At 37.9% G+C, this 23,893-nt stretch overlaps 3 protein-coding genes across 3 annotated transcripts; 2 read left to right on the top strand and 1 right to left on the bottom strand.

The window, feature by feature from the left end:
- Window positions 2,049-2,656, top strand: LOC109950641 (uncharacterized mitochondrial protein AtMg00810-like). Its single transcript, XM_020570257.1, has 2 exons — window positions 2,049-2,055; window positions 2,115-2,656. The coding sequence occupies exons 1-2, from the start codon at window positions 2,049-2,051 to the stop codon at window positions 2,654-2,656; spliced, it is 549 nt and encodes a 182-aa protein (XP_020425846.1).
- On the bottom strand, window positions 4,352-7,891 carry LOC18766504 (putative inactive disease susceptibility protein LOV1). Its single transcript, XM_020570256.1, has one exon. The coding sequence runs from the start codon at window positions 7,889-7,891 to the stop codon at window positions 4,352-4,354; it is 3,540 nt and encodes a 1,179-aa protein (XP_020425845.1).
- On the top strand, window positions 11,219-13,390 carry LOC18766985. Its single transcript, XM_007201537.1, has one exon. It carries the CDS (start codon window positions 11,219-11,221, stop codon window positions 13,388-13,390), a length of 2,172 nt encoding a protein of 723 aa, XP_007201599.1.

Genomic DNA, 23,893 nt, shown 5'->3' with positions numbered 1-23,893 from the left:
CTGAGAAAAAGGAAATTCATAGGGAAATGGAAGAGAGGTTTGTTGCGACAGTTTTGGTGATTTGGGGCTGTTTAGAGCTTTGGGTTGATTTTTGGAGTGTTTGAAGGTGCTTTCTGAATGTGTTTGGGGAAATTATGGGATTGTGAAGATGGATGGAATGATTTGTGGGAGTGTGAATCCCAGATGTGATTCTTTCATTTGGGGTGGAATGGATGTGGTATTTATAGGGAGAAGGAAAGAGGAAATCTGATTTGAATATGTCTTATACCTACAACACTCACTTCACCAACTTTACCTAACACACCAGTGCAATTGAAAATCAGTTTCTTTTCTTATTTGGCTATTGCACTTCACCAACAAATTCCACTAGAAACCATAGCTCATGCATAGCTCATCATGACCTAGCAACAATTAGCTCATCCTTAGGTCAGCATGACCAGCAACTTCATGGGCATACGAATTGGGCTTTTCTTAAGCAAATGATGACTTTGAGCACTCCAACTTGAAGTTCAGAATGTTATCTTTCCAACCACATGTCATTTGGGCCAATCCATGGTCGGAGGAAGAAGTTAAGGCCAAAACAAATTGCTAACTCAGTTTGCACGTTTTTGCACCATTTTCCATCTTTTCCTACTCAAAGCCACCATTGCTACCTAAATCTCAATTAACTGAACGACAAAGACAAAAGAGATTAAAAACACAAGTTTAACTAAAAAACATAACCAAATAATAAGTTAGAAGGGTACAAAATGATATATAATTATGCACTGATCAAGCATATTTGTAGTTCTAGTTTAAAGTGTAGTTTATAATAGTGTATGCTCATATGGGCATTTCTGAAAGCATTTGCTCAAAAAATAAACATCTATACGACTATACCAAGCTCGAGGTGCTTATTTCAGTCCATATAATGCCTTTTTAAAAATTTATAATACCTTATTTTCATGCCCTTACTTCACATAACCAAGGGTTTGGTGTACATATACCTGCTCCTACAGATCTCCATGTAGAAAGGCAGACTTCACATCTAACTGAAAGATGGACCAAGCATTTTGTGCAGCAAGTGAAAGGACTAAATGAATGGTATCAAGTCTCACAACTGGAGCTTAGATTTCCTTGTAGTCAACGTCATATTCTTGCTTGTAGCCTTTTGCAACTAGACATGCTTTGTACTCATCAACTTCTCCATTTTCATTGAACTTTGTTTTGTGTCACTTGACACCAATGGTCTCCTGTCATTTGGGAAGATCTGTCAACTCCCATGTTTTATTTTTCTCAATTACTTTGATCTCCTCAGCCATGGTTATCTACCATTTTGATTCTTTGGACTTCGTCTTGAAATGACACAGGATCACAACAAAGTGACTAATCTCTTCATCAGAATCATAATTAATTACATTAACCTCATAATCTAGTATCCATGCAGGCTTTTTCCTTATGCCTGACGGTCGTGGACAAGATGGTTGCACCTCATTTGGTTCACCTATGGGAAAGGATTGAACTTGTGATGCAATCCCTGAAGTCCTAAAATTAGAGGATTGTAGCGGCTCTACAATCCCTGAAGAGTCTTCTTCTTCATTAAAGCTTACAGGAATTTGCTTGTGTATTGCGCTACTTTCAGCCCAATCCCACACATTTTCTTCATCAAACACCACATCTCGACTGATGATGATCTTCTTTGTGCCAGAATTTATCAACTTATAGGCCTTTGAGTGACATAAGAACATAGGTATACGTAGCTGTATGGAGTTGATTATTCGGATACGTTTGCACCGGTGGCAAAAATGAATACGGTGCAAGTTTTATTATCCTTGAGCAATTCAATGTGAAGAATGCCTTTCTACGTGGAGATCTAAAAGAAGAAGTATACATGGGGCATGCCACTTGGTTATGGGTTGTCTAATAACAATGGGAATGTGTGTAGGCTTCGAAAGACCCTTTATGGATTGAAGCAGTCTTGGCGAGCATGGTTTGGGTAGTTCACTAAAGCAGTGAAGAAGTATGGATATCATCAAGTTAACTCGGATCATATCCTATTTATCAAACGTATGGATGGTAAGATTACTTTACTGATAATCTATGTCAATGATATGGTTATCATATTGTTGAAATAGGTAAATTACAAAAGTACTTAGCCTCAGAGTTTGAGATGAAGGACTTGGGGGCTTTAAAGTATTTTTTGGGAATCGAAATAACTCGCTCTGCTACTAGTATTTTTCTATCTCAAAATAAGTATGTTCTAGACCTGTTGATAGAAACTGGTATGTTAGGGTTTGCGCCAGCCGAAACCCCTATTGTGCAGAATCTCCTAGCAATCTATCATGATCAAGTGTCAACTAACAAGGAGAGATATCAGAGGTTAGTGGGAAGACTAATTTATCTTTCACACACTAGACCAGATATTGCATATGCAATTAGTGTTGTTAGCCAGTTCATGCATCCTCCTAGTGAGGATCACTTAGTGACAGTTATGAGGATTTTGAGTTATTTGAAGAAAACCCCAGGCAGAGACTTGATATTCAGAAAACTGGGACATTTGGATGTCAAGGGTTATATAGATGCAGATTGGGCAGGCAATATAACAGATAGAAGTTGTACATCAAGTTACTTCACTTTCATTGGGGGTAATTTGGTTATATGGCGAAGTAAGAAGTAGAATGTAGTGGATCGATCTTCAACTGAGGCAGAATACAGGGGCATAGCACAGGGAGTTTGTGAGCTTCTTTGGCTAAGGATACTCCTGTCCAAAATTGGTTTTCCACCAAAGAAAGTCATGGAGCTTTACTGTGACAACCAAACTGCAAGAGATATAGCAAATAATCCAATTCAACATGACAGAACTAAGCATGTTGAAGTGGATAGGCATTATATCAAGGAGAAGCCAATAGATAAGCTAATTGATATACCATTTGTAAAGTAAGAAGAACAATTGGCAGATGTCTTAACGCACGCGGTGTCAACAAAAGTTTTTCATGACTCACTTGACAAGTTGGGCATGAGATATCTATGCACAAACTTGAGAGGGAGTATTGACGTGAGCCATAATTCAGGGGTCTGGTGATCCTTGATTTCTTGGTGTAATTAACGTTACCTAATTAGAATAGTTACCTAGTTAGGATTCCTTGTAATTAGCTAATTACTTTTCCTTGTAGGAAAAGTCAACTTGTACTTGTATATATATCCTCGTCTTGGTTTAATATCATTCACAATTATTCAATCCTTCTGTGTTTAGTTTAAGTGATTGATGTGTTAATACCTGCTTGAAATAATGCTACATATTAATTGTTAATACATGCTTGAACTATATGATACAGATGTGAAGAAATAAAAGATACGATCAAAATACATGCTTGAACGTTGTTTATGAAGGATCAAATACAGATGTGGAGATTGAAACCAAATCAAACTATCTCACTTACTCCGGAGCAGTCACATCGTACATTCAAATCCGTCTTCTTTAGCTTCAAAGTCTCAACTGAGAGAGGTTTTGGCCAATTTTGAATCGGAGAAGGGCTCAAATGTATGCATTGTATTGTAGTTTTTTTTTTTTTTGGTTTATCAAATGAAATTGTCATAATGTAGACGCCAAAGAGTCAATGCAACTCCAATTAATTGATTTATGAACACTTGACACTCGATCTTTCAGGTATTGAGCTGATGGAAAGTGGTGTTAGAGGTTTAAGACTTTCATGCTTTATAGGTATATTCACTATTGTTTACAGGAAATGATCATTTTCCAGCAATTCAAGCTTAAAACCAGAATATGTAAGATCCCATATCAACCAACAGAGAGGGGGTAATGTGTCTTATATGTGCACACCCACATCCATCTAGCACGAGGCCTTTTGGGAGCTCACTGGCTTCGGAGTCGTAGGAACTCCGAAGTTAAGCGAGTTGGGGGCCAGAGCAATCCCAGGATGGGTGACCCACTGGGAAGTTGGTCGTGAGCTCCTAGAAACAAAACCGTGAGGGCCAGAAAGGAGGGGCCCAAAGCAGACAATATCCTTTTCAGATATTAAATTAATATAATTAGAAAATTATAAAATAGCTAACATAGTGTATTACTTGTCACAATGATTTATTCTCGTCTTTCATACAACAAGGATAGGAAGCATTACAAACCAAGCAATAAGGAACACATAAAACAAAAAAGAGCATACATGGAGGGAGTCAAATTGTAGAATCACACTTGCATCTTACAATTTGTTCCAAGGAAAACTTAAAAACTCACAGGGGAAGTACTTAAGAGAACAAAGCCAGAATCCCATTTGGCATGGCCTACTAATTGCCTGTTTTGATTGCAGGAGAGTGAATAATTTTGTGCTGAGTCACTCTCAGTATCACCTGAATATTAGTTAACTTTAAATTCCTGGAGGGTCCTTAAATGCATCAATCCAGTAATGATGGCCAATTTCGTGCAGGATCTAATCTCTAAGTTCCTAATATTTTGCATTGCTCCTTCTTGCATATCCAATTTCTCCAGGTTAACTAGCTCTGAAAGCTTTAGAACTAGAAGCAGGGGAAATCCCTTCTTGAAGCAAACCATGTCTGTTCCTTGATAAGAACCAGAGTACAAAGACAGTGATCGAAGGTTTGGAAGCTTTCCTAACTTTGGCATTGGATCTTGTTCAATTCCAGAGGAAGATAAGGTAAGATGAGTGAGGCTTTTGGGAAGTTCATTTATGATGGACTGTATTTCAAGCTTTCCAAACAACTGTAGGCTGGACAGTTTTGTAAGGGCTGAGAGACGCCCTAGTTTCAGGATCTGAGGTACCTCCCTGTTGGGATCATAAATCGATAACTTCAAAGACTGTAAGTTGGTCAGCTGCAAAATTGATGTTGCCAATACCTTTTGCTCTGGCTCTTCGAGCTGGAATGATAATCTCAATTTCCGAAGGTTTTTCAACTTGGAGAGCCCATCCTTCAATGGACTGCGCTTACTCACAAGCAGCACACCTGACAATATCTGCAGATTGCTCAAGGAAAGGTCAGTTAGTTGAGGCAGCGTACAAAGCTGGTTCAAGTATAGATGCCGAAGTTTCTTCAGCTTCCATACTGAACTAGGGACTGTTTGGAGACAAGTATCCTTCAAATCTAGAGTTTTGAGGTTCACCAAGTTTCCCACAGATGATGGGATCGTCTCCAACTTAGTGTACCTTAAGCCCAAATAAGCCAGATGCTTTATTTTTCCTATGTTCCTCGGCAACTTAGGTCTGAATACACGTTCAAGGTCTAGAACCTGTAGCTGTCCGAAGAAACCATTAGCAATGCCCTTTTGAAGAAATATATTTATTCCCTCTCTCAGTGTATTTCCTTCTGCAGCATCAACAAAGAGAATCGAGTTGGGATAGCTTTCGTTTTGCATGACATTTGGCAAACTTAGGCTGAGACGATGAATGTGATGGAAACTGGCATCATTATCAGCAAAATGATAGGCAAGTTGACCTTTATCCCTTGTACTTGTTTTTGACCATGACTGAGTTTTTGTGGTATTGCCTATGGCTTTCAATGAGAGATTTCGCACAGTAGTAGGCAAGCAACATGTCTTGACCTTCCCATTAGGCTTTCTTTGAACTACTTGAATCATATTACATCCAATCAACTCTATTAGATACTTGTATGCAATATCTTCAAGAGTCGTCTGATCATCTCCTCTAAGTTGTACCAACCCTTGTGCAATCCATGAAGCGACTATTCTCCTCACAGGGATTTCGAAATCCCTAGTGAAGAGTTGGAAGTACGAAAAGCATTTACTCATAATTGGGTGGAACTGCAACTCTGTATTCGCTGCCAGGTTATATAACCATGGCATCACGTTCTGTGCCTGACGGGTACCCATAAGCTTCTCTAGTTTGTCAGATGTCACATTCTTCTCCCACAGAAAATACGCAAGACGTAGGATGGAAATTGGTAAGCCTCCACCTAATCTTTCTACAACTTCCTTCACAAGAGTTTCCGTCTCACTAATGTGCACCATCTGGGTGAAAAATTGCCAGCTCTCTTCTTTCGTTCGGAGCCTAAGTTCGTGGGGAATGCTATTTTGATCAGCATTTGAAGCGATGACCTTTTTGCGAGTGGTGAGCACAATCTTGCTCCCGTTTGTCAATTTTGGGAATGCTGGTTTGAGAGCGTAGATGGCTTCATTTGATAAAACATTGTCCAGAACTACAAGGTATCGCTTCTCGTTCAAGAAAGCACGCACTTTCTTGATCCAGTAGTCTTTGCCATTCTGTTGCTCTTTGGTCCCGAGGATCTGGTTTCCAACACTTGTCAAAAGTGCATTTTCATCAGACTCTTGAGGTAAAGACACCCAATGTTGAAAATCAAAATGGTTGGCGATGGTAGTGTGGTTATAAACTTTCTTTGCCAAGGTTGTCTTACCGATGCCCTTCATCCCCACAATGGAAATGATAGAACGATGTTTACTGTTATCAGTCAGTTGCAAGACCAGTTGGTGTATGTCTTCTTCCAAACCAACTGCTGAGCATGAATCGGCCCTTACCTCAATGGAATATACTTTCATGCATCTTTGAAGAAGCTGGACAACCTCCGTGATTTGGGTAAGTGCTGAGGGAAGCTTTGTTTCTGAATCTTCTGTGAAGACTTTCGAGTCATGCTTTATCTTAGTAGCCATCTCCTTCAATTGTGTCAAGCAAGCATTTCTAAAATTACTAGCATACAGTGCTTTTTGATCTCTCAAAAGTTCATACATGCTGTCCAACTGGTTGCAGAGGAAAAATATGGTAGTTCTTCTTTCTTTGCTTGTTACAGGCAGTTGAGTCAGCCAGAAGCGAATGTGGTTGACAGCAGAATTCACATCCCGATAGTCTATTGTCTGATATGGCAAGTTTTGCTGTTGAGGAGATCGGATGTTAGCAGATTTTGCCGAGTCTCGTCTGATAAATTTAAATCCATATCTTTCCTTCATTTCGATGAGATCAGAGATACAAGTGCCAATGTTCCTCATTTCCTTCTTAAGCGCCCTCCTAGCCATCCACTTATTGTAAAATTGAAGCGGACTCCGATTTAGTTGTCCATCGATGTTGTCAAAGGCATCTTTTGCTTTGTCAATGCTCTCACTTGCTTTCGTCATCCAGGACGTTTCCATTTTACTTTCCAGTTTGAGGGGCTGTAAATCTTTCATGAAAGCATGCAGTAGCTGTAAATGCGTAGTGACGGATTTTATTTGCTTCCTCATTCCATGCATCAAGTCTGGGTCTTCAGTGATCTTCTTTAGAGAGGGAATCAACTCATCATGTAATGGCTTGGACTTGACAGAATTATGTTCAATCTGACCATCAACAATAGATCTGTCCTGCAGGCTTCTAATCCTGGACCTCGACTGTTCGAGCGATTCATAGATGTCACCAGCACATATCTCCTTCTTCCCAAAGAAACTTTTCAGCCTCTTCATCTGAAAGGCAACACCAAGCATTGGTACCAGATCTGCTAACATGTAAAACAACCAATTGGGAGAGTCTTTTCTCTCTCTCAATCTCCGAAAGCTTTGAACGCACCCTGTTGCCTCCAAAACCACTTCTCTTGCTTCCGACATCCAGCTTTTCTCCCTTTCATTCAGTCTTACGGTTATTCCAGCTTGAATGAGCTCAGAATCTAAAGGCTGATTAGCTTCCTGTGTTATCTGATTTGCGCACCGTGAAACTTCATCGAAATCTTCTAAAACAGCTTCCAATAACCTCCATTCTCTTTCAATCCACTTGTACTTCCATTTGGAGTATATGAAAGTACATTCATATACGAATATGTAAAACATGTAAAGAATGCAAAGAGCACGCATGAAGGCAATAAATATTCCCATGGCGTCCATGCCCTGGATCACCAATGAAGATAAGCAGGCCCTATCAGTGTCACTCCGGCATCTGTCTCTCATTCTCAAGGCTTTGACATGCTAGAAAACACAATGGCTATAAGATAGGAGGATGAATGAATGGCTTTTGTTAACTAAAATCTGGAATTGAAACTCTATGAACTGGTAGAATTCGAGGAGGATAAAACTAATGATGAGGTTTCTTATTCTTATCTCTTCCCGATATAAGGATTTTGGACACAATTTCAATAGTTGACTTTACAGAATTCATTAGTAAAACAATAACAAACAGTCAACGGTCGGTAATTTATTATGTAACAAGCTGTAAAATTGAACATGATCTCAAATCAAACTCACAAAACTCATCTCAAATGTAAATTTCACTTTACTACCTTCAAGTTTCCCAAAATTCAAAATTTACAACATAAAGTTTTTTTTTTTGGTATCAACTTTGTACCCGAAGTTTGATTTCACTGTAGTTTCATACCCACCATCAATCTTTAAAAACTCAGTTAACCCATGACATGGCAATGAATAGGCCACATAGATTCATCTTGTGGTGGCACGTGGACCTGTAAATAAATAATTTAATTAATTAATTGAAAATATAAAAATTAAATAAATCAAAATTTTAAATTAAAAAAGTCTTTCTCTCTCTCTCTCACACTCTCTTTTCACAGCGCCAACTCCTCGAGAAATTATAGAATTATACAATATCACCACGTCACCTCATGATACTCCCATTCAAAAATTGCCACTTGTCTAAGTTTTTAACTAAGTTTTTAAACCTGGATTTAACCCTTATTTTTATCTTTAAAATTAGAAAACTTGGAAGAGAAAAAGCCAAGCAATCACCTCCTTGAACGATAATGCCCCACCCCAACTGCCTACCATGGAAATCTATCAGAAGTTTTTAGACTTCTTGACCTTCGAAGCTATATGTTCTTGGCCTTGCAAGACCATAAAGGGTTCAATAGATCCCTTAAAACCATAAACCCACCTCCTTTCATATCCTCAATATATTTCGTTGAACCCTAGATCGAGAGAGAGGCCTAGGTGTAATTATTAGATATGCTAGATTCTCAAGCATCCTTTTCATGTTTAAGGTTGTATTGATTGAGGTGAAGAAGTATGAATATGGGAATAAACAAAGATGAGCGACATCCATGGCAGACAGTGAGGGTGGAGGGCATTGTTGGCGAGGAAGATGGTTGTTTTTGTTTTTGTTCCAAGATAAACTTCATCAAATAAACTTCAAAAATACAATAAAAGACATCGAAAGTACTAATCCTAAAAGGACAACAAAAGTGACAATTTAACATACCTCAAAGACCATTTATGATAAAAACCCTTTATTATTTATTTATGGGTCACGTGGCACCATAGTATGAGTCTATGTGGCCTATTCACTGCCACATCATGGGTTAAAAGATTAAGGGAAAGAGACAGAGGGTATGAAACTGAGGTGAAATCAAAATTGTGGGTACGAAATTGATATGAAAAAAAAAACCTATGTTAATAAAGTTTAAATTTCGAGAAACTTTCCAGTAGTAAAGTCAAATTTACCGAAACTGTCAAGACATCGAAAACCCATAAATGCAATAAAAAAAAAAGTAAGTCTGTTGATATTTTTTAAGTCCTTATTTCATGTATTTGTTCATTTATTCGGGCGTGTTTCAGTTGGGCAAGCTTTTGTTCACATGTGATGATGGGGCCCGACTAATAACACTATGACAGATACGGCAAGCCTTTGAAACACGCCAGAATAAATGAATGGTCTTGATTAATTGTTTCCAGTGATACTCATAGTCATAGCCCACCTAATACTGCGACTACAAGTTTGCATTAAATGACTCAAATTTCAAGAAATGACTCTGTGAATAGCTTACAATTTAATTGTGTAGACAATATCTCAGATCACGGAACCCATCTTAATCTATTCATTAATAATATCATTTATGATTATAATTCCAGAATTTCCCAACAACAAAAAAATTTAGTCTTTTTCTATTGATTTGTTTAAAGTTTTCCCGTTTTTGTTTTCATTTCCTATTAGCAGCAGTATTAAATCTTTACATAGAATCATAGTCTAAAATATCGATAATATCGACGAAATATCGAGGATATTATCGTTTTTTCGAATCACGGATATTTCACGTATCCATGCACATATCGTATAAATATCGAGAATATCGACGGTAATATCAGAAAATATCGACGTCGATAATTTCGCTCACACTTTAGCAATATTTTGTTACAATATCGCTATAATATCGCTAAAATATCGAAAATATCGAACATATCGATGTGATGAAAAAAAAAAAAGGGAAAAAAACACAAAGGGGATTCAAGGTGTTTCCTCTTGTAAAATTAGTCATCCTTGGTTTGCTTTGTATTGTAGCGTCCAAGTGGTAAATTCTTTTTTCTTCTAAATATTGAGACATGGATAGACAAGGAATGATGGACCTTACATTTCTTACTTGGACAAAGTTCACAAGATGAGGACCATGAGAGTAGGCGGGAAGGACCAGGAATTGGTGCCATAGGGAAGGACTATACTCGTAGAGAAAGAGGCAAGGCGATTTTGTCAAGTCAAGAAGATGATTCGTTATCTATAACTTCGGACTCTGTTGGAATGAGAAGTAGTAATTATGATTATACTCATAACCAACCATTTCGCTACCCTTCATATCCCATTCCTTTTGGGAAGGAATCGAGCAGCTCATGGAAAGAATCTGAGACTCAATCTTCAAATGATTTTGCTCATGGACAACGTCAACCAATCTCGGATCCATATGGGTGACATGTTAACAATTACATGCAAAACTATTTTGGGGATTTATCATTTGATGACTACTCTCCACAATACACTTATTCTAGATGATGAAGATAGTGAAAAATTTGAATCTCATAGGAACTCTATGTGGTACTAAGTCACTTATGTATCTTACCATGTAATGTATAAAATGTAAAATAATGTAGTAAAGCATTATATATAAATGATTGCAGTGTGTTTAATCTTCTTTCATTAATTACTACATATTTTCTACACTCACAGTGTTTGTCAGCTCGCTATATAATCAACTTAAATTAGTTAAATCCATTATGTAATGCATTTCATTCCAATTTTTTGTGATAAACTAATAGATAATTGACTAAATAAGCATCCTCCAAAGTTTCAATAAAAATTTCCAAGTTTTTCTTACAATTTCCGTGGTTTTTATTCAATTTTTATTGATATTGATAATATCCCGATATTTCCATTAAATTTTCTTGTTTTTAGACTACCGATATTTCTGATATCACCGATATTTTAGACCTTGCATAGAATAGATGAAGAAGAGGATTGTAAAAAGAAAAGAAAAGAAAAAGAAGAGCGGAAAGGTGAATATGCGGATTTTCTCAGAAAGACTACGCATACTATGGAGTTTGTGGGAAATCCGTGTTATGGTACCATTAAGCCTCATCTTACAGGCCATTCTCTTGCTCATCGGCAACAGAAGAAAGTATTCAACCAGAAACTGGCTCAGATTTCTGTGGCTTGCCTACTTGTCAGCAGATTGGGTTGCAACCGTCTCTCTCAGCCTACTTTCCAGCAACTCATCAAACGACCATGCAACTCATTCTCCAGACCCCAATCAGATCGTCACGGCATTCTGGGCTCCATTTCTTTTGCTTCATCTGGCTGGCCCTGACACCATTACTGCATACTCATTGGAAGACAATGAGCTGTGGTGGAGGCACTTGCTTGTTCTCCTTGTCCAGGTGTCTCTGGCTTTCTATATCTTTCTTCAAGCCTGGGTAGGTCATACCCTTAACTTGTTAGCCATTCCAATTTTTATTGCTGGCGCTATCAAGTTTGGAGAAAGGACTTGGGTTTTGAGGTCTGCAAGCAGCAAGCATTTTAGAGAGGCTATGTTCCCTCCTCCTGATCCGGGCCCCAACTACGCGAGATTCACGGACGAGTTCTGCTCAAACCAGAAAGAAGGGTACGTGGTTAAGTTAGGGGAAGAAACTGAAGCTCCTACAACAGGTGATTATTCCTCCTTTACAGCTCCTAACATCTTTCCCAATGCAGCCAATTTGCATCATGCCTCTGTTTTCTTAAAAGTTTTCAAGCGCCTTTTCGCTGATCTCATCCTCAGCATCCATGACATCTTGAACAGCCGGTCCTTCTTCCTGAACAGATCCTGCAACGAAGCTTTCCAAGTAATTGAGATTGAGCTCGGGTTTATGTATGATTTGTTCTATACAAAGGCGGTCCTGGTTTACTCTGTGCAAGGTGTCATTTTTCGTCTCAGCAGTTTTGTTTGCATAGTTTCTGTTTCTGCAGCGTTCTTGGTCATCGACAAGAAAGATTTCTACAAAGTAAATGTAACCATCACTTACATGTTGCTGGCTGGAGCAATCATCCTAGAGGTCTGTGCTGTAATTTTATCACTCTCATCAGACTGGACCAAACTTTGGCTGAATAAGAAGCACAACAAGGTAGTGGAATATTTGTTGCATCCGATCACTTCATCAATTCCATTAGCTGAAACCAAAAGGTGGTCTAATGTCATTTTACAGTTCAACTTAATAAGTTTTTGCTGTGAAGATGACCCGGCACATTGCAGCTTTCTCCACAACTACAAGATCCCATGGATATACAAAAAATTCAAGAAGTCTCTCTATAAGAATTCGAAGGAAGTCCCTATAGAGTTGAAAGAATTGATATTTCAGCAGCTTATAAAGAAATCGAGGAGTGCTCCAAAAGCCGAGTCTTGGAAGAAATTTTGTACTTGCAAGGGGGAGTGGGTTCTTGAAACTGACAAGTGTCTTGACAAACTTGGTTGGAGCATCCAAGACGAATTTGATCAGAGCATTCTTCTCTGGCATATTGCAACGGACCTCTGTTACTACTCTGATCTAGAAGACAACCCAAATTCTGATCTGGCCAAGAAACCAAATTCCCTCAGCAGTCGAAGTTGGAAAGCCAGCAAGTTCTTATCAGAGTATTTGTTGTATCTCCTAGTCATGCGGCCGTTCATGCTGCCCAATGGGATCGGACAAATCAGATTCCAGGACACCTGCGCCGAAGCGGATGAATTCTTTAAACAAAGAAAATGCAAAGGAGATAGGAAGGCTTGCAAAGCATCGCCTGAGGTGAGCACCGGAGTTCCAGCTGCTGAATCCTCCGAACAAAGAAAACCCAAAGAAGACCGACAAAAGAAGGCTTGCACAGCATTACTTGGGGTGAGCACCGAAGTTAATCCAGCTGAAGTCAAAGGGGATAGAAGCAAGTCAGTGCTGTTTGATGCATGCCGACTTACTAAAGATTTGCAATCGCTGGAAACAGAGAAACATTGGGAGAATCAGAAGAAGTGGGAGTTGATAAGTCATGTGTGGGTGGAAATGCTATCTTACGCTGCCTGTCAATGTCAATGGAACCACCACGCCCGGCAACTCAGGCGAGGTGGTGAGCTGCTCACTCATGTCTGGCTTCTTATGGCGCATCTTGGTATAACTGAACAGTTTCAAATTTCAAGGGGCTATGCCAGAGCTAGTTTGATTGTGCAGTGACAAGGATAACCAAGGGCATAATCACATCTAGTCAAAGGAATCTCTGTAACTCGAACATAATTTGGTTTGTAAATGACCAGTCATAAGTGCTTTAGTTGCTTTGTTTTTTATTTTAGGGAAAGTCATTTTCGGTCCGTGGAATACATAATGGTATAATGGAGTACTCAGCCTGCCATGGCGCATGTAAGAGACCCTACCCAAGTTATTCTGTGTGTAATGGGGCGTGTCCCAGTATTTTGATCCCATGACCATTTGAATTAGAAATGCCTAGTTTCTATTTTGTTGTAGGAGGTCTGGAATGTTTTTTAAATTCGTTTCCTTTTTACTTTTTTTCTCTATTATTTATAGGCAAAAGGTCACTTTTGGTCCCTATAGTTTACCACTTTTATTACTAAAGTTCATGTGGCTTCCATTTGATCACTTTTGCTCCAGTGTTTTGCAATTCTAAGTAATTCAATGACATTGTCCAATTTTGTCAAATTCTTATAACTTCTGGTACTTGGTGAGGAGCATTTCAGTCAAAAAATTATTAAAAAAATTTATTCCTTCTAAAAACTAAACAATATATATATATGAAAATGCAGAGAATAACATTCAAAATACCAAAAAAATGACATTTGCTAATGCAAACATTAAGAATTGAAATTATTAATTAAATGAGGATAATATGATAAATTCACATTTTTTCATAATAAAAAATTTAAAAAAATAGATAATGGATCTTATTTTTATGAAACACAACTACCCATTATCTTTTTTAATTTTAAAATAAATTTCAAGTTTTAAAAAAAAAGACTCTTATAGGTGCGAAAGCGCGTACGAAGAGGCTAGTTCTTTTTAGGCTTAAATGCTAAAATAGTCCTTGTGTTTTATCACGTTGGCCAATTTAATCCCTGTGTTTTTAATTTGGCCAATTTTGTCCCCGTGTTTAATACCGTTAGCCAATGTGGTTCATTCTGTTAAATTAATTGTCGTTAAATAAACATAAATGATCTTTTTTTTCTTTTTTCTTTTTTGTTGAAAACCTATAAACTTATTTGAAATTAATTTTTAAAATTGAATTAATTTTAAAATATATTGAAACTTCATTAAAACCAAAACATAACATTAGGAAGAAAAAAAAAACACAAGATGGGCATAATCAGGGAGGGGGAGAGGCTGCTCAGTGATTGGGGGAGGGGGAGTGGGGCGACGACCAGAGTGGGCTAGAGGATCTGGGTGGCGTGGCTGGGGATGGGACAAATGGCCAGGGAATGGTGGCGTTGGGAAAGATCTTGTTGGAACATGGTTGGGCAATAGGGGTTGTTTGAGAGAGAGAGAGAGAGAGCTCAGGGGTGGGGAGGATTCGTGTTCATGAGGTGGGTGTGGCTAGGGGAGTTGGGATTGGGGCCTTTGGGTCTGGCTGCGGAAAGTAGCTGGGAGAAAGAGAGAAGCTGAGAGAAGGGTGGTGGGGGTGACAGTTAGACTGGATGGTGTTATCATCCCTTGATTTTAATTTCTTTTTAGTTTTAGATCTTTTTTTTTTTTCTTTTTTTTTTGTAACAAGGGTTCTAATCTAAGAGCTCAGAACTGTTGTAAAAGTTTGAAGGTGGAGCCCACAGAGGAAGTTTCCTTGCATCTTCCAGGAACTTTCCTTGCATCTTCCAGGAACTTTCCTTCCCTGTATTTATCAATTTAGGAAGTTTCCTTGCATCTTCCAGGAACCTTACCTTCCCTGTATTTTACCAAAACCTTAGCCTATAAATAGGCATATCACTTGCAATGGGAAGAGTGACCAACGGAGAAAAGAAAGAAAGGGGAGAAGAGAAAAGAGAGGAGAAAAGAAGAAAGGAAAAAGAGAAGAGGAAAGAAGAGGAAAAAGAGGAGGAAAGATAGAAGAGGAAAGAGAGAGAAAATTCAGTGAGCCTCACATATTGTAAACTCTAAAGTTGTAGCCCTATTATTTTATATAGTGAAAAAGTTACTGCTGCTGCTCTCCGAGGACGTAGGCATAGCCGAACCTCGTTAAATGCTGTGTCTCATCTACTTTACGTGCAGCTCAATATTCATACATATTCCAGGTTATTTTTATAACACGTTATCAGCACGAGAAGCTCTCAAGTATAATTTTTGTGCTGCACTATTATCTATACTACTAACCACTAACAAAAATGGACCCTTGGTAATACTAAACATATTATCAGTGGGAGACCGTTACTAATACTAACTTTTTTCTTATTTTATTCGGTGGTGGTTTTAACACCACATTTATTTACTGTATGGTGTAGGTTTATTACCCATACAACAATATTTATTTAAAAGGGTGGTGCGGGTTTATCGTCCACGCCTTTGCTTTTATTTAAATGTATGGAGCAGAATTAGTGCCCATACAAGCACAATTTACTTTACCGCACATTTAATTTTATTTAAAGTATGGTGCGGGATTAACGTCCATACAGCAAGCAATTTAATTTATGAATTTAATTTACCGCACATTTACATTTATTTAAAAGGGTGGTGCGGATTTATCGTCAACGCCTTTACTTTTATTTAAATGTATGGAGCAGAATTAATGCCCATACAAGCACCTTAACTTTATGAATTTCATTTACTGCACATTTACATTTATTTAAAGTGTGGTGCGGGTTTATCGTCCATACCAGTAATTTATTTATCAGCAATTTATTTTATGGATTAATTGTGCTGTATGATGAGTTTTTCCAGTATGCAGATCAGGACCAGAAGTTCCTTGATCCTCATCATACAATTACATCAGGACTTGAAGATCCTTGATGATGATATGAGAGCTGGCAGTCTCTCCGGTACTGTATTTGTAAACATGTGATTGGACTTAAAGGTCCTTGATCCCGACATGTAAATAAGGACCTAGAGTTCATTAATGATGTAACAGTACCGTATTGGTTCATGGTGCCGTACACATTGATGATAACTGTACTGGCAGATGAATAGATATGTATTCATGACTTGATGAATAGTACTATTCACATGAATAGTGACGTATGCATAAATATTAACCATTTTGGGTAAACCGTCACTATATACAAAAGGGAACCTGCAGTTCCTTAAACTCATGGATGTGCAATTAAATGAGATGCCAGAAGTTCCTCAAAATATGGACAATTATGTAAGGGCTTGAAATCCTGAAATATGTACAGAAAATTGTAAAAATGTCCATACCATGAGAATATGTGGCTTTGGCCTGAAGTTCAAAATTTAACAGTGTTGAGAACCTGAAGTTCCAACAATTAAATGGACAACCCTTGAGGTATTATTGCAAATTGTGGTATGCCACATATTTCTTTGGCATAAGAAGATGATGAATTTAAAGTTCGATTTTGTTATAATCGACACCTCAAGGAAGAAATATATTTTGTGAATTCCGGTTGTTAAGAATACACCGCGAAATGGATAATATCAATATAAACCTCAAATAATGAATTGAGGCTCCCCACATATTTTGTTATATCTGGGGCGGAAGCCCATGGATCCAAATATATGAGAGATCCTAAACTTGAAGTTGTGGGTATATAGTAGTTAATGCTCTTCACTACTATATTGTGATATTATCATAGCTTTTACTCAATTCACATTTCATGTCCATTTGAAAAGGGCAAATAAATTCTGAGTTTGTGCCCATGCCAAAAGTTCCGGGCTACCATGCAATTTGGGAGAGACAATGTGGTTATTTCAACCTATAAGGCACAAGGTTTCAAATCGTCATTTTGAAAAGACGTAAAAACCACAGGTGCAAGTTTAAGAATATGCGCAATTATTATAACAGGAACATATAACAGATAGATTTTTCCACCTGCAATGAAGGTGCAGGCCCTGTGAAATCTATAAAAAATTACATTATGTTCTGGAAGCCTCTGCAGGAAGATGACGGCGCCTCTTAAGCTTAGCCATGAGCTTCTCGTGGTCTCCCAAAATTCTTTCATTGGAGACCTGCAGCATGTCTAGCCTTCTCAGTGTATCAACAGAGTACGAACTCACCAGTTTCAACAAGGCATTATTCTCTCCTTTAAGTTTCTCAACCTCCTGTTGAGACTCATGAAGCATTCTTTGGAGAGACGAATTTTCAGTAGCTAACCTCTCAACCTCGTTTGCTCTGGCACGCAAACGATCAGCCATGTTAGAAACAGAAACAGCACTCTGAATGCTAAAAGCCATTGAGTCATCAATAGCCTCTTCCTCTGATCTCCCTGTCAACAACATTTCATCCATTGGAATAATGAAATTCCTAGCTACTATGACAGCAGTAGCATCATTCATCATCACAGAATCATTAACTGTGAGATGACGATTTTTGGATACAAAGGATGGACGCCAAACTTGGGCGTCACTGGTTGTTGTGGGAGCATCATTTAAATTGAAATAATTTGGGCAGGAAGAAGAGGAAGCCATTTTTTTAAGAAGGTTTCGAAGAAAGTCTTAGAAAAACTAAAGGTTCGGAAAATGAAGGAAATTGAGTTGAAACGCAGTTTGCAAAGGCAATATCTATAGACGAAAATGTGGCAACTTTTCAGGACCCCAATATCTTCTTGAATCCCTATATTATCTTTTTCTTTCCCAAAGTCCAAAACTTTACGTGGCCTCTAATAATGCCTGTCGGCAATATCTTATCGAATCCCCATATTATCTTTTTCTCTCCCAGAGTCCAAAACTTCACGTGGCCTCTAATAATGCCTGTCGGCACTTTCGGCGTTTTTCAAAGTATTATTTTCAAAGCCGATCTTGCTTTACGGATTTCACGGAACTACTTTTTCAAAAGTATCCCGAGAATCTCGCAATTTTCCTATAGTTAATTTGAAATTCACCGGTTCTACCTATTCATTGTATTTGTGTATAAATGTGTTACTAACGAAATTTTCTTTGCAAAAGACATCCAGTTTTCTCCATACCTAGTGATGCGATATCTACTTGTTTTTCTTATCAGTGAGCACTTAATATGCCTGAGAAGCAAGACTATCTCTGATCATACATTCAGGAAGCAAGACTATCCCTGATCATGTTTCCGCTACATTAGGGAACTGTGAAGGTGACCTTATGCTCCAATCTCCTGAGGTCTTTCTAGACTAGGAGAAATGAGAGCTTGTTGTTTGCTCCCACCAGCTTCCTTCCTTGATTGCTTACCTTACCTTGCAATCAATATCACAATCTTTTTGCATTTTTTCTCTTTTTATAACTCTCTGTTCATAAGAGATTTTATTTCTTTAGAATGAACATCTGAAGAATGAATCCATGCAGTGATCCTAACTCTGAGAGTTATTTGTTTTTGACAGAGAAGAGAATTGTGATTTTTGCTCTTGCAGGATATAACTAGACCATCAAGCGCTACATTATATTTACTGGGCTGATATGAGCTTGAATGATACTTGAGAAAAGTTTCTCCCACCTAAGGATGTAAGTAATACTTGTGTTATTTTATGCTTATATACCTATTTGATATTTTATCTTGAAAGGTAACCAAATGGGGAGATAAGTCCGTTCCAAAAGAATGGCTTGGATGTATCCATGAATTATTAATGCAAATTTTACAGATTGTAAGATGGATACATTGATAATACACTGCACAGATTAAAGTCCCATAAGAACAAAATATGGGTATAGCAGTGATCAATATGATGCACGCCTGTTGCGTAGCAAATGATGTGGATTGAAGTCCCGAAAGGACAATCCTTTGACATGTCAATATTGATATTATGCACGCCTAATGCGTAGCAAATTACATGGGTTAAAGTCCCAGAAATTAATTGACATGTATGTATTAATCTGTGGCATGCCTTCAGCATGACAGATATATGGGTTCTAAATGTTCCAACTCCCTAAATGGAGATTATTCACGCCCTACTGCTAAATAACGCTCCAATGGAGGTTATATCCACATTCTCACATAATAAAAGCCCCATGAAGTGGCTTGGGTACCCAAAAGTAAAGAAATGCTTATAATAGATGCATGCGCATGCAAATGAGAATGGTGGGATCATGAATTGATGAATGACAATTTTTGATCATGAATTGATGAATGAAAATTTTTGGTTTTGGAGTAGCTACTCAAATCATCAATGGGCTGTGTTGATTGGAACCACGTTCAATTATTAAATGTCGACAATATCATTGGCCAAAATGGAACGAGGTAATTCCATTATAAATGAGAATGAACGTGAAAGAACAAACCCACAATACGAACCCCAAAATTTGTTAATACTGAATTTATACTTGGGTGTTCGGAATAAAAGGGAATATACCTACTTTGTATGACACACTGTTTCTGGCAGAAACAAGGAATGTTGGGTTTTCTCCATATTTACAGATTCAATTGTGCCCCCCTTATTACACAATTACGGAGACCAACATATTATCTTTAAGGGTTATTAATGCACAGAGCATATCGCCAGAAGCGATTTCCTAAAGATGTATAAATAGCTGGGTAAAAGCTATATAATGTGTCATAAAGTTTAATCCCTTTTAACCAAAATCAATTGAGAGGATTGATATTGCATAGAGCAAGTCCCTAAAGGACATGTGCTTGAAGCACAAAATTTGTACTCAATATTAATATGCATAAATTACCTCAGTGAGTACATTGATTATAATGTGATTGCAACACATTAAAGCTTCTGCAGAATTCATGAAATATTTGTCTCGATCGAGCATTATGCCAACGAAATTCTTGCTTATACTAAGAAAGTATTAAAGTATTTTTATGAGGATTATCCGTTGGACACTTTAATGATTTTCCGGAAGTATATTGGACCGGACATCATATTTTCCAGATAGGGCTCAACTCCATCACCATCATTTTGGGATGATGTGAGGTATATTTGATGCTATCTAAGCATAACACCATATACGGGCATATTTTTTAGTGAACTTATAAATAGCCCAAATGTTCTAAGATATGCGGACTCAGGAAATCTCTATGGTCGCTTACTGGAAAAAGCTAGTCATGAAGTTTTCAGGGGGAGATATTCATCAGGGGGAGCATGGTATTAATAAAGACCTTCATACACTATTGACTCACAGCAGCAGTGTCAACTATGATATTCAGACAGATGATCAACAGTATGGCTTAAAGATATTTTGCCAAGCATCAGGGGGAGCGTGCTGTCAATACAGACCCTTACACACTGTACTCTTTTTCCTTCGTCCAGGTTTTTATCCCACTGGGTTTTTCCTGGCAAGGTTTTAACGAGGCAGTGTCGCACGCGCGTCAATATACACAGAATTTTATGTTACACGTGATTATGTACTCTTTTTCCCTTCGACCAGTTTTTGTCCCATTGGGTTTTTACTGGCAAGGTTTTTAACGAGGCATATTCCATATCATTTGTGGTCTCCAAGGGGGAGTGTTGTAAAAGTTTGAAGGTGGAGCCCACAGAGGAAGTTTCCTTGCATCTTCCAGGAACTTTCCTTCCCTGTATTTATCAATTTAGGAAGTTTCCTTGCATCTTCCAGGAACCTTCCCTTCCCTGTATTTTACCAAAACCTTAGCCTATAAATAGGCATATCACTTGCAATGGGAAGAGTGACCAACGGAGAAAAGAAAGATAGGGGAGAAGAGAAAAGAGAGGAGAAAAGAAGAAAGGAAAAAGAGAAGAGGAAAGAAGAGGAAAAAGAGGAGGAAAGATAGAAGAGGAAAGAGAGAGAAAATTCAGTGAGCCTCACATATTATAAACTCTAAAGTTGTAGCCCTATTATTTTATATTGTGAAAACGTTACTGCTGCTGCTCTCCGAGGACGTAGGCATAGCCGAACCTCGTTAAATGCTGTGTCTCATCTACTTTACGTGCAGCTCAATATTCATACATATTCCAGGTTATTTTTATAACAAGAACAACATTTTAGATCTGATTTAATTATCTATTTTTAAATTGAATTCAAATATATCTACTTTTTATTAATATTTAAAAAATTTTAATATTTTTTTTAACATAAATTAAACGGATTGGATCACATTGGCTAACGGTTCTAAACACAGAGATTAAATTAGTCAAATTAAAAATACAGGGATTAAATTGGCCAACGTGATAAAACACAGGGACTATTTTAACTTTTAAGTCTTCTTTTTAAATAATCAGATGAGTTTTGATAAAAAATAATAATAATAATAATAATAATAATAATCAGATGAGACCTTTTTTTTATTTGTGTGAAAAAAGAGAGGATTAAATAATAATATTATTTAAAATTTAAAATTTTAATTCAGAAGATGAGATCTAAAAAAATGAAAAATCTCTTCGTTCCCTTCTCCTCCCCCAACTTTACAGACCAAAACTACCACCTAACCCAAAGCCACCCTCACCACCACTACTCCGTCCCCAACCCCACCTAATCCACAACTCACACAACCACATGCTCTCTTTCTCTCCTCTCCCTCTCACACAACTCACACAACCAAAAACAGAAGATAAGAAAAAAAATCAAAGTTTCAGTTTTTGGGGTGTGCTGGGAAAGAGGGGGGTATGGCTTGGTTGATGCCGAATGGTGTGGGGTTGTGCCGCGCAAGGGAATATACAGTATACTCACCATACCCAACAGTTCAGCACTCACCTCTGGACCGATCCACAAAGGCCACAAAGCTTGGGCACTCTGTAGTTGACCACAAACAAAGGCGCAAGGCTAGATCTGGACAGATGTGATTCTCCATGTCGGTGTTCATGTGTTTGGCGGTGGTTATGCCAATCAGGAGAACCGTGGTTCCATGCTCTCGCCCATAAATGGGGATATGGTTTTTTATTTGTAAGTCGGGGATTGGGTGGAGGTGGCATAGGTTTTGGTGGTCATGGTTTCATGGTGGTGGGTTTGTGCTTCTTCTTAGGGCACGTTAGTCAATGGAACTGATAAATTAGGGCACGTTCAGTTACATTTTCCCTCAAAAAAAAAAAAATCGTTCTTCAAATACATAAATAAGTAGGCGTCATCATTTGGCCCGCGGGCTCATGGGCCGATGAGGGCCCGTCCGGCCCACCAAAAAAAAACCCCACCCGGCCCATTATGGGCTTTGAGATGGCCCGGTCCTTCTTGGGTCGGGCTAGGTTTGGATTTGGGTGTCTAAAGCCCGATCCCGCCCATAGGCCCGACTCGATTAAGCTCAAGAAAGCCCCGCCCAGCCCGCCCACAAAAGCCCGGCCTATTAGGCTCGCATACATATATAATTATATACAAATAAGAGTTTAGTTTTAGGATTATTTCACTTAAATCACATATATAATTTGTTCATTTCATTTACTTTTCTTTACTCATTCCTAGTTTATAATTGGATTATTAGCACATTAATTTGTGTCAATTATTAATTCAACAATTATATATATGTATAAATAAGATGAACAACATATCACATCAACAAATATAATCATATCACGAAACATAATCGTACTACCAAATATAATCATGCTTTTCTTGAACACATCACCAAATATTTGCATTTTTATTCATACCATCCTTTAAAACAATATTTTTTTGATACTTATTATTTTTTAAAATTATTTCTTAAAACGTATTACGATCTAATTATGTAATAACCTCAAAAATAATACTTGGTTTTATTATTTTTGTGAAAAATCTTATAAGTTGTATGACTTTATTGGGTGTGTTTATGAGTTTGGTTTGATGTGAAAATATTAGAATTAAGTGAGTTTAATCTCAAATTTGGACTAAAATGCCCTTATGATTAAGTTTATGATTTTTTTTAAAATGAAGTAGGGCCCGTTTAGGCCTGACCTGTTGGGCTTAGCCCGGCCCGGGCCGATGGACTTTCTCAAGCCCGGCTCATGGGTCGAGCTTGGACTTTGAATTTTCTAAAAAAATTCGGCTCCCCTAGGCCTGATATTTTCTCTCTCCTCTTTAAAATCCAGCCCGGCCTGGCCCAAGCCCATTAAATTTGGGCCGGGCTAGCCCAGCCCGGCCCATTGACAAGCCCTATAAACAAGTGTAAGATGCATTTGGAGTATATGAACTCTAACAATAAAATAAACCACCACCCTTATTGCTCAAAACTAAAAAGGATTTTTGTATAAATGTCATCGAAACTTATACCTCAGTTTCATTCTATTACCTTCAAGAAAATTATGAGAAATGTCACTTTAATTTTTCAAAATCCATGTTTTATCATCTAATTTTAATACCATCCAATTTTACATATATTATAAAATAGAACTAATAAAATTATGGCACATTCAGTTACGTTTTCACCAAAAAAAGGTTTTTCGTTCTTCAGATACATAAACAGGTATAAAATGCATTTGGAGTACATGAACTCTAAAAATAAAATAAATAAATAAAAAGAGGGAGGGAGGGGGGGGGGGGGGGGGGGGGGGGGGGGGGGGGGGGAGGAAAAAATAAAAATTTTAAAAACCCCTTTTTAATGTTTTTTTAAGGGGGGGGGGGCCCGGGATTTTTCCTGGGGGGGGCCCCCCCCAAAAGGGAAAAAAAAATTTTTTCCAAAAAGGGCCCCAACAAAAGGAAAGGGAAATTTTTATTTTTTAAAAAAAAAAAAAAAAC

This window comes from Prunus persica, chromosome G8 (genome assembly GCF_000346465.2).
Source record: "Prunus persica cultivar Lovell chromosome G8, Prunus_persica_NCBIv2, whole genome shotgun sequence".
Classification (NCBI taxonomy): Eukaryota; Viridiplantae; Streptophyta; class Magnoliopsida; order Rosales; family Rosaceae; genus Prunus; species Prunus persica.
The sequence above is the reverse complement of the archived record's forward strand: the minus strand, read 5'-3'. Positions and strand labels throughout refer to the sequence as shown.

Bases quoted from the DNA above. Each gene is read 5' to 3' on its own strand.
- LOC18766504 (XM_020570256.1), bottom strand. From the start codon at position 7,891: ATGAGAGACAGATGCCGGAGTGACACTGATAGGGCCTGCTTATCTTCA.
- LOC18766985 (XM_007201537.1), top strand. From the start codon at position 11,219: ATGCGGATTTTCTCAGAAAGACTACGCATACTATGGAGTTTGTGGGAA.